At 53.6% G+C, this 18,244-nt stretch overlaps 2 protein-coding genes across 4 annotated transcripts in view; one reads left to right on the forward strand and one right to left on the reverse strand.

Annotated features, from left to right (window-relative positions):
- ASPHD1 (aspartate beta-hydroxylase domain containing 1) overlaps nt 1–1,863 on the reverse strand; it is a 5,679-nt gene extending 3,816 nt beyond the window's left edge. The window contains exon 1 of the mRNA XM_017519159.2: nt 284–1,863. Within this exon, the coding sequence (XP_017374648.1) occupies nt 284–1,118 (835 nt within the window). The 5' untranslated portion in view covers nt 1,119–1,863. The remainder of the gene's footprint in view (nt 1–283) is intronic.
- Nucleotides 1,864–2,637: 774 nt separating this feature from the next.
- Nucleotides 2,638–18,244, forward strand: part of SEZ6L2 (seizure related 6 homolog like 2) — a 28,281-nt gene continuing 12,674 nt past the window's right edge. For all 3 annotated transcript variants that reach the window (XM_017519155.2, XM_017519156.2, XM_017519158.1), the window contains exons 1-8: nt 2,638–3,258; nt 4,201–4,332; nt 5,071–5,370; nt 6,019–6,158; nt 6,418–6,619; nt 13,579–13,764; nt 14,482–14,650; nt 15,887–16,050. In XM_017519155.2, the coding sequence (XP_017374644.1) occupies nt 3,180–3,258; nt 4,201–4,332; nt 5,071–5,370; nt 6,019–6,158; nt 6,418–6,619; nt 13,579–13,764; nt 14,482–14,650; nt 15,887–16,050 (1,372 nt within the window). In that variant the 5' untranslated portion in view covers nt 2,638–3,179. The remainder of the gene's footprint in view (nt 3,259–4,200; nt 4,333–5,070; nt 5,371–6,018; nt 6,159–6,417; nt 6,620–13,578; nt 13,765–14,481; nt 14,651–15,886; nt 16,051–18,244) is intronic.

Genomic DNA, 18,244 nt, shown 5'->3' on the forward strand with positions numbered 1-18,244 from the left:
AAAAAAAAAAAAAAAAAAAAAAAACTTTCAAATAAACAAGTAAAACAAAAGGTCGGGGGATAGCCAAGGTGAAGAAATGTAGGATAGGTGGCAAGGACCACGGCAAAGCTTATGAAGATGGTGTGCAGATAACAGAGGCTCAGGAAATGCTGCTTTGGGCGGCAATGGGGAGCCATGGAAGAAGAGAGTGAGAACCAGAGAGCAGACAGCTCTGTGTGGAGAGGAGGGTCTGGGGGGAAAATCATGGAGGCAAGGAGGTGGTCAGCAGGCGGCAGCTACTTACCCAGATGGCATCTGACCCGGGCATTGGTGGGCCCGCAGCGGCCCTCTAGCCGGGCCCCAGGCAGGAGGACGGAAAAGCCGGCATTGCCGAAGGTGTTGGCACTCATAAAGCTTCGAAGTCCCCTCAGTGCCCGATAGGCCCCTGGGCACCGGCGGCAGTTGCTGGGTTGGCACCGGCCTGCTTGGTACAGCAAGAGCTGGTAGCACCCGGGGGCCAGAGGTGGGGACCAGCCCCGAGGCGGAGGGGTAGTCCCTGAGAAGTCCCAGCTCACAGCCCCGAAGTCCCGCAAAATGGCGGGAAAGCTGCTCTCCAGGAGCTCCACGTCGTGCCGCTGGGCGTCCCGCGGCACAAAGGGGGCTGAAGGCAGGTCTGGCAGGAAAAGCAGGCCTGGGCGCTGAATGCCTAGGACCCCTGGCCCTCCCCCAGGGCCTGGGCCACCCTGAGCTGCCCGCCTCACTCTACCCATCCCAGCCCAGGAGTAGCGCCGGGCGTAGGCCCGAAGCCGCCGGCTCACTAGGCCTTCTGTCCTAGGTCCTTCCCCGGGCTCCCCAGGACCCCTTGGGCTTGGCCCGCCAGCCTCCGAGCATCCCACAGGCCCACCACGAACACCCCCAGCCTGGCTCCCAGCCCCCAGGGCCTGCATGTCTTGGGAACCCAGGCGGTAGCAGTACCAGAGGAACAGAGAAGTGAGGGCCCCAAGGAGCAAGGTGAGGGCCGAGGAGGCCAGAGGCAGTGGCCATGGGAGCATTGTCAGGGAGGCCCTGGCCAAGAGGTCTGGAGCGTCCTCCAGACCCCAGTTCCTCTGTCCTCCCAGGTCCCCACCTGTGCCTTCCATGGCTGTCCCCTGGCTCCCCGCTGGGCTGTTTCCCTTCCACCTTCCACTCTGGGCTCTATCCTTCCGCGGTCCTCTCTCCTCTCTCCACTCTGAAGCTCCTTCTCCCCTCCTTCATGCACCTCCTAACCCTCCTTTCCCTTTCTCTCCTCTCTTCTCTCTCCTTCTACCTCTTCCTCCTCTCCCTCTGTCGCCTCCTCTCCCTCTTCTTTTTCCTTTCAGCAGCCTCCTCTCTCTCCCTCTGCTTCTCTCTCCCCTCTCAGTCTCCCCTTTTCCTTCTCCCCCCACCCACCCCCGCTTTTCGTTCGCTCTCTCCCTCCCCGCTTCCTCCTAGCTCCCCTGGGCAGCTGTTCCTACCCCTCCTGGACCTGCAGCCCCGAAAACCCGCAGCCTGTCTTCCTCCGTGGCAGCTTCTTTCTCTCCTGCCTCCCTGCTTCTTTCTCTCCTGCCCTCTCCTTGCCCTCGCTCCTCACTTGTCCCGACCCTGCGGTCCTGCCTGGCTCTCGCTCCCTCTCTCCTACTCGCTCCTTCCTTGGCTCCCACTCACCCTGACGTCACTCCTTCCCGGAGCCCTCTCAGCTCAGCCACCCCCGACCCCTCCCAGTGGCGCTGCAAGTCAGCCGGGGGCCGGGGGGGGGGGAGAGTCGTCTCAGGTTGTATCTCCAGCCCCCCCAGCCCGGAAAGGGCGCCACGTGGGGCGCAGGGGCCAAGGTGCCAGCCTCCAGCCGCCCCGCAGTGCGAAAGAAGGGGCGGGGCCCGAGGGGGCGGGGCCCGTGGGGCGGGGCGAGCTCGGGCTGACAGCCGGGCAAGCGCCCGGGACTGCGGGCAAGGACGCCAAGGCCAGTCCGTCGGGCAGCCGGTCCCTCGGTCGATCGGCCTGTGACTCCCGCTGGCCCTGGGCCAGTCCGGGAGCCCGCGAGCCCGGCGGACACCGAAAGCGGCCTCAGCCAATCGTGGGCGGCGCCGGGCCGGACCCGCCCCGGCTGGGCGAGGGGAGCTGTCCGCGCGCCGCTGGTGCTGAAAAGAGTGCTCGAGAGGGAAAATCAGAGCCGAGGCCGCCTGTTAGCTGGCCCGCGTCACGGTGTATGGAAGAGGAGGGGTCTAACTCTATTTCCCAAACCCCGGACAGTCACCCACGAGACTTCTCACAATCGTTGAAGCTGGCCATTTTCCTGGGGGAGGGAGAGCCCATTCCACCCGAGCTGCTATAAAAGGCGAAGGGAAGCCCCGTGGGGAGTCTGGATGTGAACAGGGGGCATAATGGGGGGCCGAGCAGGGGCGAACCAAGCTTTGCAGCCCCTCGGAGCCCTGGGAAGAAGAGATTCAGATTCCAGATGTGCTGGAATGGCAGGGGGAGGGGGCTAATTACTGCTGGGACCAGAGAGTTTCCTTTGCCTCCCCTAGGGGCCGCGGGAGTGAGGATTACAGCCCTGGCTCGTGTGATCCCTCCCTCCTCCAACTGCACTTCCTCCTCCTCCCTCCCCGTCAAATAAATCCCAGGCCCCTCCCTTCGCCCGTCCCCAGGATCTGACGTGGGCTCGATACCTTTCTCAGCTTCTCCCTCCCTCAGCTCCAGTGCCCGAGCCTCGGCTCTCCCAGTTCCCCAACCCACCCCTTCCCTTCCCCGACAAGCCCCGCTAGAGCCCAGTGGGGACCCCCCCAATCCTCGACCCCACCCTAAGCCCCCAGAAGCTGCCTTCCTCTTCCTCAGTCCCCTAGCTTGGGGTCCAGCCAGCTCGGCGGACCCAGGCGCCTGAACAGGAGGGTAACCCAGGCCACCCGGCCCCTTCGGCCCTCTCAGCCCCACCCCCTGCAGCCGGAGCCGCGCCCCCTCTACCACAGAGCCTGGAGCAGAGGACAGAGGAGACTGAGCAAAGGGGGGTGGGCTCCAGGCGACCCCTGCCCAATTCGGCCCCTCCATCCCAAGGGGCAGAGAAATTGTCTTTCTTTGCTGACTCCTACCGAGGGGGGGAAAAAGATTTAAAGGGAAAGATAGAAGGAGACGGAGGAAAGGTGGCAGCCACATTACTTAGGCACAGAGGAGAGAGATCGGGGTGAGTCGCCATGGGGACTCCCAGGGTCCAGCACCCGCCGCCTCCCCAGCTGCTGTTCCTAATTCTGCTGAGCTGTCCCTGGATCCAGGGTAAGGACATGAGAGTGTGGGGGTGGGCCCCAGGAAGGCACCCAGCGGGGTCCTCCACCCTCCTTTCTCTTAACATCCTGGGTCTTCCGAGCTCATGGGGGAGGGGAGAGGCACAGCTGCTGGGAAAGGGGCAAGCCAGAGATTTCTGGCTTGAACCCGAAGCCCCTTAACCCTCAATAGTGAGAAGCCAGGGAAATTAATGAGATAAGCTGTTAGCAGTGTCTCAGGGGCTAGATCCATGAAGGAGGGCTGGGAAAGTTGGGGGGATGTCTGCGGAGGTGGCAGAAGCACGGAGGGACCTGGGTGGGAGATGGAGGTGCTGAGAGAGATGCCAGGCTCTGCACACACAAATGTTCTTGGATGTACGGACAAAGACAGATTAGCAGAGGCAGCGCTCAGAGGCCAGATATTCAGTCCTCCACTCTGAACCCCAGTGAGACTCCAGGGAAGGAAGCAGAGACTGCAGAGGACCAGAGAGAGACAGAGTGAGGGGGTGGGGTGGGAGAGAGAAAAGACAGCCACACTGCAGAGACAGAAGCCCAGAGAGAAAGCCGGGCACTGCGGAAGCAAGGGCTGGGAGGTGCGGCCAGACCCTCTGCAGAGCCCCAGGGCTTGGGGGAGATCACCACTGAGGTGAAAGGGAAGGCAGTACCAGCACCCCTTCTGCCTTGCTGGTGCTGTCCAGGGTTCATAAGCGCTAAGGTGTTCACTAAAGGCCCACCCAGCCCCAGGAGAGGGGAGGGGAGAGAAGAGATGTGGGAGTGTGAGAGTGAGGGCAGCTGGGAGCCCCTCCTCCGATCTTGGCTCTCAGCTGAGCCTGGGACCCTCTGAGCCCCTGCAGGCCCAGTTGATGGAGGAGGGAGGGAGAGTTCTAGAAAAGATCTCTCTGGAGAAGGAAGGGATGTGGGGGAGTGGAGAAGCTCACACAACTTCTCCTCCTAGGTCTGCCCCTGAAGGAGGAGGAGATATTGCCAGAGCCTGGAAGTGAGACCCCCACGGTGGCCTCCGAGGCCCTGGCTGAACTGCTCCATGGGGCCCTGCTGAGGAGGGGACCAGAGATGGGCTACCTGCCGGGTGAGGGCCCCAGAGTGGCAGGAGTGGCCTAGAGGTGGAGGGAGGGACATGGGCTCAGGGAGATGGGGAGCCAGGCTGGAGAAGAGCAGGCAGAGAGAGACTGCAGAGGAGGCAAGAGCCTGCGGGAAGGCCGGTAAGATTCAGGGGACACGGAACGAGACCGTCAGAGAAAGTCAAACCTGGGCACAGACAGAACCAGAGAAGCAGAGACAGAATGATTCAGAGATGGTCAGACAGAAAAACAGACACATAGAAAGGGAGATGGAAAATGAGAACCAGAGTCAGGGAAATGGTGGAAGACAGAGGGAGAGAGAATGAAACACAAAAACTAGTGGATCTTGAATCATGAAATCAGACTGCAATCAGAATACTAAACAGGGAAACGAGGAAATAAAGAGTTCCAGAGAGAGTGAGACAGAGGAGAGAGGAGAAAACCAGAGAGAGAGCCCGATCTGAATGATCTGACCAGGGGGCAGAGAGAGGCTCACGGAGAGAAGCATCAGGGTGGAAGGGGCTGGGTGGAGAGAAGGGATGGAAATAGAAACAGGGGGAACTCGGGCTGTGGAAGCCTTGGGAGGATGTGAGGGGTTGGGGTGGGGAAGGGAAAAGTGGGGTGCTGTACCTTGTAGGGGAGGCTTTGGGGGTACGGCAGGGGAACCCCTAGCCCTTAGCCCTGCTCCCCACCCAAGGTCCTCCATGTGCTCCTCCTGTGCTCTGACGTTCCCTCCACTGTCCCAGGATCTGAACTGGACCCCACACTAGCCACCCCTCCGGCCGGCCAGACTCTCGCGGTGCCCTCCCTGCCACGGGCCACTGAGCCAGGGACAGGGCCTCTGACAACTGCCGTCACCCCTAAGGGAGTCAGGGGGGCCGGACCCACCGCACCAGAGCTGCTGACTCCACCCCCAGGAACCACAGCCCCGCCCCCGCCCAGCCCTGCCTCCCCAGGGCCTCCCCTTGGGCCTGTGGGAGGAGAGGAGGAGACCACGACCACCATCATCACCACGACAACTGTTACCACTACAGTGACCAGCCCAGGTGAGGCAACAGCAAGGGGATGGGGGTGGGAGCACCAGTGAGGTACATGCTAGGGAAGGATGGGAGAGAGGCTGCTGGAACTGTGGAAGGAGTCCTGGGTACAGACGGGAGGACTTCTGATTAATAATAACAAAGGAAGCATTTCTGTACCCTTACTACATAGCAGACAGCGTTCCATGTGTTTCAGCTATATTACAGTTGGGGAAGGGAGTTCTGGCTCAGGTGGGAGAGGGAGCATTGCTTAAAGATGGTGAGGGGGTGCAGCAGCACACACCTGTAATCCCAGTGCTTTGGGAGGCTGAGGCAGGAGGATCGCTTGAGGCAGGTGTGAGTCCAGCCTGGGAAACATGGCAAGACTCCATCTCTACAAACAATTTTAAAAATTGGCTCAGCGTGGTGACGCGCACTTGTGGTCCCAGCTACTCAGGAGGCTGAGGCGGGAGGATCAGTTGAGCCCAGGAGTTTGAGACTGCAATGAGCCATGATTGCCCCACTGCACTCTAGTCTGGGTGACAGAACAAGACCTTGTCTCAAAACAAAACAAAAAATGGTGAGAGATGCTGAGGGGAAGGCAGATGAAGGCCTTCAGAGTTGCTTGGCTGGGAGGGCAAGAGCTTCCTTCCATCCCGGCCATTTGTATCTCCTCAGTTCTGTGTAATAACAACATCTCCGAGGGCGAAGGGTATGTGGAGTCTCCAGATCTGGGGAGCCCCGCCAGCCGCACCCTGGGACTCCTCGACTGCACTTACAGCATCCATGTCTACCCTGGCTACGGCATTGAGATCCAGGTAACTGGACCAAAGCATGTGACTGTGCGGCTTCCAAGCCTTTTCCTCTGGGCCTGTGGGTATGCACAGGTTTGGCCTGGGAGCCAAAGGACCTGTTTGATGATTCAGGTGACCTCAGAAACTCTTCTAGATTTCTACAACTTGGGCAGCAGCACGGTGCCATTTGGCTGCTACACACAGGGCAAAGGCACAGGAGAGGGGCTTCAAAGGTAAACCCCTGGCTGACTTGCCCTGGTGGGTCTGTGTCTGGCTTCTCTAGGTGCAGACACTGAACCTGTCGCAGGAGGAGGAGCTCCTGGTGCTGGCTGGTGGGGGATCCCCAGGCCTGGCCCCCCGACTCCTGGCCAACTCATCCATGCTTGGAGAAGGACAAGTTCTTCGGAGCCCAACCAACCGGCTGCTTCTGCACTTCCAGAGCCCACGGGTCCCAAGGGGCGGTGGCTTCAGGATCCACTATCAGGGTGAGGAGTTTGAGGGTGCTGCTGGAAGGGCAGGGGCCATACTGCACACAGGGACATCTCCAAGGACCACGGAAGCACGGGGTGCTGAGGGGAGCTTTTCCTCATTTCTGCAACCCTGGGGGGCAGGGCCCTCAGAGGAGACCCAGGCACATTTATCTCACACACTCACAGATCCGTGCACATGTCCAAGGGGCAATTCATCCATTGAACCCAACAAATGTTTATCGACTGCTGGCTTCATACCAGCCCCTGTGTTAGCCTTGGAGGAGGAACGAACACACCAGGTATAAATCTGGCTTCAACGAGCACACAATCTAGGTAGGAAGACAGAAGAGTCAGCAGGGTGGTTATAATTCAAGGAGATAAGGAATATGATGGAGGAAACACCAGCGGGGGCAGCACATAGCTAAGGGACCTAAATTTCTCCCAAAGAACATGGGGACATCTTCTTGGAGGAGATGATGACTAAGCTGAGACCCGAAGGATAAATTCGCCAGGGAAAGGGTGTGAGGGAGGGAGAGAAGGAGGGAGGCAGATGGCTAGGTGGATGAAAAAGCACACTCCAAGACCCAGCAAGAGAAGTTGTGACCCCCAGATGAGGTGAAGGAGTTCAGCATGAAAGAACTGTCCTAGCTGTGTGATCTGGGACAAGTTACTTAACCTTCCTGTGCCTCATGATCTCATCTGAAAAATAGGGATAACAATACTTGGCATTATGGGGAAGATCAAATGAATTAATACGTATCAAGTGTTTAAAACAGTGTGTGGCCTGGTGTGGTGGCTCATGCCTGTAATCTCAGCACTTTGGGAGGCTGAGGCAGATGGATTACCTGAGGTCAGGAGTTCAAGACCAGCCTGGCCAACATGGCAAAACCCCATCTCTACTAAAAATACAAAAATTAGCCGGGCATTGTGGTGGGCACCTGTAATCACAGTTACTTGGGAGGCTGAGTCAGGAGAATCGTTTGAACCCAGGAGGTGGAGGTTGCAGTGAGCCAAGATTGTGCCATTGCACTCTAGCTTAGGTGACGAGAGTGAAACTCCGTTTCAAAAACAAAACAAAACAGTACGTGGTACACAGAGAGACTTCAAAACTGTCAGTCACTGCTATTACCGTAAAAGCACAGAAAGAGATGAAGGAGAAACAGGCCAGAGAGCAGGCTGGGAGGCAGGTCAGCTTCAGACCATAAAGAGCCTTATCTGCTTCAGTAAGGAGTTCAGATTACTTCAACCTGCAGGTGTGACAGGGAGACATTTGAATTTTTTTTTTTTTTGAGACAGTTTTACTCTGTCACCCAGGCTAAAGTGCAGTGGTGATGATCTTGGCTCACTGCAACATCCGTCTCCCGGGTTCAAGTGATTCTCCTGCCTCAGCCTCCCAAGTAGCTGGAATTACAGGCACCTGCTACCACACCTGGCTAATTTTTCTATTTTTAAGTAGAGACAGGGTTTCCCCATATGGGCCAGCTGGTCTCGAACTCAGGACCTCAAGTGATCCACCTGCATCACCCTCCCAAAGTGCTGGGATTACAGGTGTGAGCCACTGCGCCAGGCCTAATTTGAAATGTTTTAAGCAGGAAAGTGAGAGCCTCAGATTTGCAACTTGGGTATGTTCTAGCATACGTGTGTGCATGAGACTGTTGTCTTCCTACGCTTCATGGAGACAGCAAGAACAGTGTGTCGGGTCAGTGTCCCCTTCACATCACTGCATGGCCTTGGCTGCTGTCATGCACTCTGCCCTCCTTGCAAGCTCTGCTGACTGCAGATGCCTTGTTTGCCTCATCTGGGATACACCCTGAATCCTGTTCTCACGTCCTCTCCAGCCTCTCCTGAGGCCTCTGCTCAGGACCTGCCCCAGGGGCTCGTGTGTGTGTGTGTGTGCGCGCGCGTAGCAAAGGTGCCTATTCGTGATGGGTGGGGGAGGACAGGGAGCTGGGGCATGTATTTAGCAGTAGGGACCTGGTTACTGTGGAGCAAGAGCTTGCCTGGAGGGCCAGGGCGAGTGCTGGACTTCAGCTATTTCGATATCTGAAGATATGGCTCCCCACTGGCTCCTTTAAGCAGCCACTTCCCCAGGGCATTGAAAATAGGACTCCTTAGGCTAAGTGGAACATTTGGGGAAGCAGGGCTATTGCATAAATTGGCCTTCATTGCTCGGTCTTTCCTGCTTTGCAGCTGTGCCGGGCACCTTTGGGACCGAGGCCCTGTTTCAGCCCTTTCCAACCTGCACTAGCTGCGGCCTCTGGTCCAGAGTGGCCTCATTAGCTTCTCTGAAAAGCCAAAGGCTCCCTCACCCCTCACCCCAAGTGCAGCAAACTTTCCCATTCCAAAGCCCTTTCACCAGTCGTTGTTTCATTTGCTTCTCACAGCAACCTGGAGAGTGGCCATTGTTGGTTCCATCTCTCAAAGGAAGAAAAAGACTCAAAGGTTATGTAGATTGCTCAGCCACCTGCACGTTTATTGCAGCCAGACACCAGATCCCCGAGTCCCTGGCTCCCAGTCATTCATTAATTGAGGCTGAGGGGTGGGTGATTAACATTTTCTCGGCAGCTTCTATGTGCCAGGTGCTTTGCGTGTTTCTTTTATTTAATTTTCAGGCCAAATCCTCGCTGATAGGAATTATTATTGCTGTTAATAGGTGAGAGGCCCCTAGAGATGAAGTCACCTGCTCAAAGTCATGTAGTTAGTAAGTTCTGGAGCTGGAACGAACTCGGGCCTACCTGACAACAAATCTAGTGGTCTTTGCACCATTCCATGCTGCCTCTCGGCTGCACCCATTGATCAGCCAGGCTAGCCATTTTTTTTTTTTTTTTAAAGACAGAATCTTGCTCTGTTGCCCAGGCTGGAGTGCAATGACACAATCTCAGCTCCCTGCAACCTCTGCCTCCTGAGTTCAAGTGATTCTCCTGTCTCAGCCTCCTGAGTAGCTGGGATTACAGGTGTGTCCCACCATGCCCGTCTAATTTTTTTGTATTTTTAGTAGAGATGGGGTTTCATCATGTTGACCAGGCTGGTCTGAAACTCCTGACCTCATAACTAGCCTTTTAGGACACAAAATAAATAAGGCTTGGGCCAGTGGTAAAAGACCATAGTTAGGCCCGGCACAGTGCCTCATGCCTGTAATCCCAGCACTTTGGGAGGCTGAGGCGGGTGGATCACCTGAGGTCAGGAGTTCGAGACCAGCCTGGCCAACATGGCGAAACCCGGTCTCTACCAAAAATATAAAAATTAGCCAGGCATGGTGGCGCACACCTATAATCTCAGCTACTCAGGAGGCTGAGGCAGGAGAATCACTTGAACCTGAGAAACAAAAGTTGCAGTGAGCCGAGATCAAGCCACTACACTCCAGACTGGGTGACAGATTGAGACTCTGTTTCAAAACACCAGCAACAACAACAACAACAAAACAGTGATTAATGTGATGACAAAATCATGCATGCAGGATTGTGTATAGATAAGAGAGCAAATAACTATTGGAGAGATGTAGTCAGGCAGGCTTCCTGGAAGAGGTGGTACGTAAGCCCCCTAATCTGATCTCTTAAAAGATGAGAAAGTAGGGGGAGGAGGGGACAAGCAAAAATATGGAGGTGGAAACTTGAGGAGTCACAAAACTGTGTTGTGTAGGCTATATTGGTCTTGGGAGCACTGGACGCGGTGGCTCACACCTGTAATCCAAGCACTTTGGAGGCCAAGGCAGGCGGATCACCTGAGGTTGGGAGTTCAAGACCAGCCTGACCAACATGGTGAAACCCCATCTTTGAAAAAAAAAAAAAATTATAAAAAAGAAAAGAAGTAGAATGTGCTGGGCTGCATTTAACTGTGGAAGGGACTTGAATGTCAAACTAAAGCATTCAGACTTGATTCTGTTGACCATGGGCAGCCATTACAGAGGCTACCATGTATTGAAACCACTGTGTTCCAGAAGGTTGTTCTTATGTCTATCTCAGTAGACAATGGACTTCTGAGGACAAGGCCTGGGTCTTTTTCACCTCTTTGTCCTCAGGGCCCAACCAAGGAAATATTTGTTGAATTTTGACATAGGGAGAAACCAGATCTCTTACAGAATCACTGAGGGCCAGAGAGACAGAAAAAGCAAAGGCCCAGCCAAGCCAGTGTCTCCAGAGCCCTCTGCTAACCAGAGCCTGCCCGTCCTACAAGACACAGCTTAGCTGGGCATAGTGGCTCACACCTGTAATCCTGGCATTTTGGGAGGCCAAGGCAGGAGGATTGCTTGAGTCTGGGAGTTCGAGACCAGACTGGGCAACATGGTGAAATCATTATTTTATTATTATTTTTTAAGATGGAGTTTCACTCTTTCACCCAGGCTGGAGGGAAGTGGCATGATCTTGAATCACTACAACCTCTGCCTCCTGGGTTCAAATGATTCTCCTGCCTCAGCCTCCTGAGTAGCTGGGACTACAGGGGCCCGCCACCACACCCAGCTAATTTTTGTACTTTTAGTAGAAATGGGGTTTTGCCATGTTGACCAGGCTAGTCTCGAACTCCTGACCTCAGGTGATCACCTGCCTCAGCCTCCCAAAGTGGTAGGATTACAGGTGTGAGTCACCGCACCTGGCCTAATTTTTTTTTCAAGTATTGGGGCGTAGTGGCACATGCCTGTAGTCCCAGCTACTCAGGAGGCTGAGGTGAGAGCATCGCTTGAGCCCATGAGGTTGAGGCTGCTGTGAGCTGTGGTCACACCACTCCAGCCTGGACACAGAGGGAGACTTTTCCCGTCTGTGTTTTTTGTTTTTGTTTTTTTTCTAGAGATGGGGTTTCACCATGTTGGCCAGGGTGGTTTTTGGACTCCTGACCTCAGGTGATCTGCCCACCTCAGCCTCCCAAAGTGCTGGGATTACAGGTGTGAGCCACCACGCCTGACATTTCCCATCTGTTTCTACAAGAATTTCAGGAGGCTTTCAAAAAGTAGGCAAGCAATGCAATTATATAGAATAAGTAAGAAAAAATGGCACCAACTCTAATGCTTATCAGAGTTGAAAAAAAGCTTGACCATTTTTGCTAGGGACAAACATTCATCTGGTTCCAAGCTTCCTGGCAACAAGTGCAAAAAGGGAAATCCTATATTTCTCACTGAAAGAAAGGAGAAGGTAAACAAGTTCCTCAAGAAAAGCAAAGCTTTCCCTTGCACTTTACTTTCACTGGGGGATTCATTTAGAGGCCACTGAGTATTAAAGCGTTTAAAGACCAAATAGCTGCCGTGCTCAGTGGCTCACCCCTGTAATCCCAGCACTTTGGGAGGCAGAGGCAGGTAGATCACATGAGGTCAGAAGTTCAAGATCAGCCTGCCCAACATGGTAAAACCCTGTCTTTACTAAAAACACAAAAATTAGCTGGGAGTGGTGGTGCATGCCTGTAGTCCCAGCTACTCGGGAGGCTGAGGCAGAGAATCACTTGAACTCAGGAGGCAGAAGTTGCAGTGAGCCGAGATCATGTGTCATTGCACCCTAGCCTGGATGACAGAGTGAGATGCCTCCTCAATAAAAAAAATAAACAAGTGAAGACAAAATAGTCAAATTTCCTCAAGAAGTTTCATGTTTGCTTGAGGCCAGGAGTTCAAGACCAGCCTAGGCAACCTACTGAGACATCATCTCTACAAAAAATTAAAAATTAGTGGGGCTGGCCGGGCACAGTGGCTCATGCCTGTAATCCCAGCACTTTGGGAGGCAGAGGTGGGCGGTTCATGAGGTCAGGAGTTCAAGACCAGCCTGACCAATATGGTGAAACCCCATGTCTACTAAAAAAACAAAAAGTGGGCATGGTAGCATGTGCCTGTAGTCCCAGCTATTCCAGAGGCTGAGGCAGGAGAATAGCTTGAACCCGGGAGGTGGAGGTTGCAGTGAGCCAGAATCGCACCACTGCACTCCAGTCTGGGCTACAGAGTGACACTCCATCTCAAATTAAAAAAAAAAAAAATTAGTGGGCCATGGTGGTACAAACCTGTAATCCCAGCTACTTGGGAGGCTGGGTCAGGAGGATTGTGTGAGGCCAGGAGTTCAAGGTTCCAGTAAGCTATGATCATGGCACTGCGCTTTAGCCTGGGCAACAGAGTGAGACCCTGTCTCAAAAAAAAAAAAAATTTCAGATGATTTCTTCTGCATGGAAGCTGAGGGTATACCACGGCTACCTAGGTGGAAGAATTGCTGTGTGTGTGGAAGGGGGAGAAATGCAAAGAGATGTTTAATAACTTGGAGCCTCAGTGTCCACATCTGCAAAACAGGCCACATAATCTTTTTTTTTTTGAGACAGAGTTTTGCTCTTGTCGCCCAGGCTGGAGTGTAATGGTGCAATCTCGGCTCACTGCAAACTCTGCCTCCTGGGTTCAAACGATTTTCTTGCCTAAGCTCCTGAGTACCTGGGATTACAGGCACCTGCCACCATGCCTAGCTAATTTTTGTGTTTTTATAGAAATGGGGTTTCACCATGTTGGCCAGGTGGGTCTCGAACTCATGACTTCATGATCCACCCACCTCAGACTCCCAAAGTGCTGGGATTACAGGCATGAACCACTGCACTCAGCCAGGTCATATAATCTTTCTCTGTGTGCCTCAAAAGCTCCGCAGATAGCGTCTGCTATTATTAGAGCTGGCTGAAGTTCAGAGTACAGTAGTTCGTAGTTCATTCATTTGCCTGAGGTCACACAGTAAATGAGTAGTGGGGTCCAGAATAACTTGTTCAAACCTCAGATACCTCTTCTATAAAATGGGGGCCAAAAAGGGTAAATTACAAAGAGTAGGGGAGATAAGGGATGTTGGAATCTCCTCTTTGGGAGGCAAGGTGCCAGTGTGAGGAGCTCATTCCTCAGTATGTGGGCCAGTGTGGAGCCAGTGTGTGCCCCTGGCGGGCTGGCCTGGAAGGAGAGCGGGGAAGTGCTGGGGGACTGGTACGAGAGAGTGGCATGGGAAAGTGAGTCCTGCTCCCCTCTGCTCTGTCTGGTGCAGCCTACCTCCTGAGCTGTGGCTTCCCTCCCCGGCCGGCCCATGGGGATGTGAGTGTGACGGACCTGCACCCTGGGGGCACTGCCACCTTTCACTGTGATTCGGGCTACCAGCTGCAGGGAGAGGAGACCCTCATCTGCCTCAATGGCACCCGCCCATCCTGGAATGGTGAAACCCCCAGCTGCATGGGTGAGTCTCCTGCCACAGTAGGTGGGGGCATCTGTCCTGGTAGCCCCATTGGGAGGGTCCAATCTCTGGGGTGTCCATCTTTGGAGAAAACCCATACTGAAAGGGGTCCATCTACCCTGTGGAGTCCCCATTCTGGGGTCTCCAGCCAGAACTCTTTACACAGAGGGTCTCTCTCCTTGGGGTATCTCCATCTTTGGGTGGTCTCCATCTCAGGGTTCCCACTGGAGATTTTATTTTGGGAGTCACCATCCTGGAGGTCCCCTCTGGGGGAGCGACCTCATCCTAGAGGAAGCCATTCTTAGGGTTCATGTTCAGAGGGCTTCTATCCTGGAGAGCCTCATCCTGGGATTCCCATCCCATGGCGTCTTCATTCTGAAAGTCCCATCTTGAAGATTTCCCAACTGAGGCTTTCAATTTTAGGGATCCCTGTAACTCCCCATCCTAGGGTATCAACAGCTGCAGAGTCTTCATTTTAGTGGTGTCTCCATCATAGGAGGTGTCAATCCTGGGGTTCTCCTGTTTCAGGGCTGGTTTCTCTCCTGGCTCATGGCCTGGAGAAGGTCCTGTCCTCTGGGGTGACTTCATGGGACAGAGGCCAGCCCTGGGCCAGGTCCCAGCCAAGGGTGGGACACAACAGCTCTGAAAACGGGCCAAGGCACCAAGGAGAAGGACGAGTCACCTCAGGCTGGCCTTAACCTGCCCCTCTTCTGCCCACAGCATCCTGTGGTGGTACCATCCACAATGCCACACTGGGCCGAATTGTGTCCCCAGAGCCTGGGGGAGCTGCAGGGCCCAACCTTACCTGCCGTTGGGTCATTGAAGCAGCTGAGGGGCGCCGGCTGCACCTGCACTTCGAGAGGGTCTCGTTGGATGAGGACAATGACCGGTGAGTGTCTGGGTCTTGGGTCAGAAGTCCCCACCTCAGGGAAGTAGGGAGGCTAAGTGGGGACTCAGACACAGCAGGAGTGTGGTTGAGATATGCGTCACAGTTTAGTCCTAAGCCGTTCTTGGGAAGTGTAGCTGTGCAACCTTAGACAAATCACTTAACTTCTCTGTGCCTCAGTTTTCTTGTCTGTAAAATGGAGATAACAGTAGCTCCCTCTTCAGGTTTCTGTGAGGATAAATGCATGAAGTTATGTAAAGTAAGGCTAGACATGGTGGCTCATGCCTATAACCCCAGCACTTTGGGAGACTGAGGCCCGTGGATCACGAGGTCAGGAGTTCGAGACCAGCCTGGCCAGCATGGTGAAACCCCGTCTCTACTAAAAAATACAAAAATTAGCTGGGTACAGTAGCAGGTGCCTGTAATCCCAGCTACTCAGGAGGCTGAGGAAGGATAATGGCTTGTACCCAGGAGGCGGAGGTTGCAGTGAGCCAAGATCGCACCATTGCACTGCAGCCTGGTGACTCCACTAAAAAAAAAAAAAATCATGTGAAGTCCTTAGAATGGTGCCTAGGACAATAAGCACTATAAATGTGTCTGCTAGCTACTTTTTTTCTTTTGGAGATGGAGTCTCACTCTGTCACCCAGGCTGGAGTGCAGTGGCATGAATTCGGTTCACCGCAACCTCCACCTCCCAGATTCAAGCAATTCTCCTCCCTCAGCCTCCTGAGTAGCTGGGATTACAGGCATGCACCACCATCCCTGGCTAATTTTTATGTTTTTAGTAGAGACAGGGTTTTACCATGTTGGCCAGGCTGGTCTTGAACTCTTTACCTCAGGTGATCCACCCATCATGGCCTCCCAAAGTGCTGGGATTACAGGTGTGAGCCGAGCCCTGTACCCGGCCAAGCGTCTGCTGTCTTCATCGTCATTACCATCCTTTACTTAGCAACCTGGTATCCCAGCCCTGCCACTACTTGCTCTGTGACCCTGGGGAGGTGACTTGATCTTCCTGTGTCCCAGTGTCCTCATCTATAAAATAAGGCATAATAAAAGTATCTGACTCAAGAGTTCTTGTGAAAATTAAATGAGACAGAATGCGTAAGGGCTTAGGAGAGTGTGTGGCATATACTTAATGTGTGATGATAACAGCTATGAAAATAAGTTAGGAGAGCAGGGAAAGGGTGAGGCAGCTTGTGAGGCAGGTTGAGCTCCTGGTCACCCTTCTTTCCATCCCAGGCTGATGGTGCGCTCAGGGGGCAGCCCCCTATCCCCTGTGATCTATGATTCGGACATGGACGATGTCCCCGAGCGGGGTCTCATCAGTGATGCCCAGTCCCTTTATGTGGAGCTGCTATCAGAGACACCTGCCAATCCCCTGCTGTTAAGCCTCCGATTTGAAGGTAAGTGACCCACGCCCCCACCGGACTCCAGCCCCTAAACCTTCCCCTCTTCCTGACACCAAGCATAGTTGGAAGCACAAACTCCATGCCTATTCACCTCCGTGCTTGGATTCCTGAAACCTGACTCGCCTCCCTGCCCCAAAACTGCAAGGATCTCTTCTAGGGACCCCCTTCTCCTTCTCCGAGGCAGCCTTCTCTGTTTAAGCTTCATGTATGCCTGCATCCAGGTACACAACCAAAGGCTAGTTATCTCAGTATCTCAGTTCTTTCCTCTGTGTTGGCTTCATTCTCAGGCAGTCTTTCCCTGTGTGATGGACATGGCTGCTAACTTACATACCACAACTTATTTTTTATTTTTTATTTATTTTAATTTTTTTTGAGATAGAGTCCCCCTCTGTTGCCCAGGCTGGAGTGTAGTGGCGTGATCTTGGCTCACTGCAGCCCCTTCCTCCAGGTTCAAACGATTCTCATGCCTTGGCCACCTGAGTAGCTGGGACTGCAGGCACGCACCACCACGCCCAGCTAATTTTTTGGGTTTTTAGTAGAGACAGGGTTTCACCATGTTGCCCAGGCTGGTCTTGAACTCCCGGGCTCAAGTGATCCGCCCCCTGGACCTCCCAAAGTGCCAGGATTACAAGAATGAGCCACCTTGCCCAGCCTGTACCACCAACTTAATAACCTCATCTGAGAGAACGCTCACGTATTTCCTGAGAGTTCAGCAGAGATGCCGGGATAGGCGCTCACTGACCTGGCTAAGGTGCTGGTTGGCCTTAGCCTGAGCCAATCACTGAGCTAGGAGAAGGCAGTATTGGGATTGGCTTATCTGCCTCATGTGGCCTTCCCTGGTGGGCTCCAACTCAACCTCGTGGACCGCCAGTGGGGAAGGCATGCATCCCAAAATCGAAATCGGGGTGCTGTTACCAGAAGAAGGGGACATGAATGCGGATAGGTAGAAACAAGGAAGTCAGTGATCATGGAGAAGAAGCATTTGAGCTTGGCCTTAAAGGACAGAGGGTATTTTAATATTATTGTTATTGAAACAGGTCTTGCTTTGTCACTCAGGCTGTAGTGCAGTAGCGGATCATGGCTCACTGCAACCTCAACCTCCTGGGCTCAAGTGATCCTCCTGCCTCAGCCTGCCTAGTAGCTGAGACCATAAGCATACATCACCATGCGTAGCTAATTTTTATTTTTGTAGAGACAGCATCTCATTATGTTGCCCAGGCTGGTCTCCAACTGCGGGCTGAAGAGATTCTCCTGCCTCAGCCTCCCAAAGTGCTAGAATTATGGGCATGAGTCACCCTGCCTGGCCAACAGAGGATATTTTAAAAGAGGAAGATTGGGGCCAGTTGTGTGACTCATGTCTCTAATCCCAATATTTTGGGAGGCCAAGGTGGGATGATTTTTTGAGGCCAGGAGTTTCAGAACCAGTCTGAGCAACATAGTAAGATCCTGTGTCTATAAATTAAAAATTGAGCCAGGTATGGTGGCACACACCTCTCGTCACAGAAGGTTGAGGTGGGAGGATCACTTGAACCCGAGGTTGCAATGAGCTATGATTGCACTACTGCACTCCAGCCTGGGCAACAGAGCATGACCCTGTCTCAAAAAAAGAAAAGAAGAAAAGGAAAGGAAAGAGGGGAACTTTGAGAAAGAGCATCTCAGGCAAAAGGGAGAGTGTGAGCAAAGGTGAGGAAGTAGAGAAATGCCTGGTATGTTTGGGAAATGGAATTTCATTGTGGCTGAAACCGAGGAGTTGTATAAATAGTTGCTGGAGAGAGACCAAAAAGGTGAAATGCTCAGAGATGAGAGGGTCTAGTGCTTGATATGAATCACGGGAGAAATGGAAATGGCACTGGGCCCTGATGGATGGGTAGGATTTGGACATGATACCTTGCACGTTAAGTAACACTGAAATAGAACAATGGATCTGCAAAAACCAATTGTGGAATAGATTCTGGGAGTGTTAAAGTGCAAACAGCACAGGTCTTTTAGTGAAAATGGCAAGTTTTGAGACCTGGTTCCATAGCTGTCGGCCACTGCTGTTCTATGAGCTTAAGGTTCTTCACTGTGGCCAGGCACAGTGGCTCACGCCTGTAATCCCAACACTTTGGGAAGCTAAGATGGGAGGATCACTTGAACTTCAGAGTTTGAGACCAGCCTGGGTAACATATCGAGACCTTTGTCTCTACAA

Source organism: Cebus imitator, unplaced genomic scaffold, assembly GCF_001604975.1.
Source record: "Cebus imitator isolate Cc_AM_T3 unplaced genomic scaffold, Cebus_imitator-1.0 Scaffold729, whole genome shotgun sequence".
Lineage (NCBI taxonomy): Eukaryota > Metazoa > Chordata > Mammalia > Primates > Cebidae > Cebus > Cebus imitator.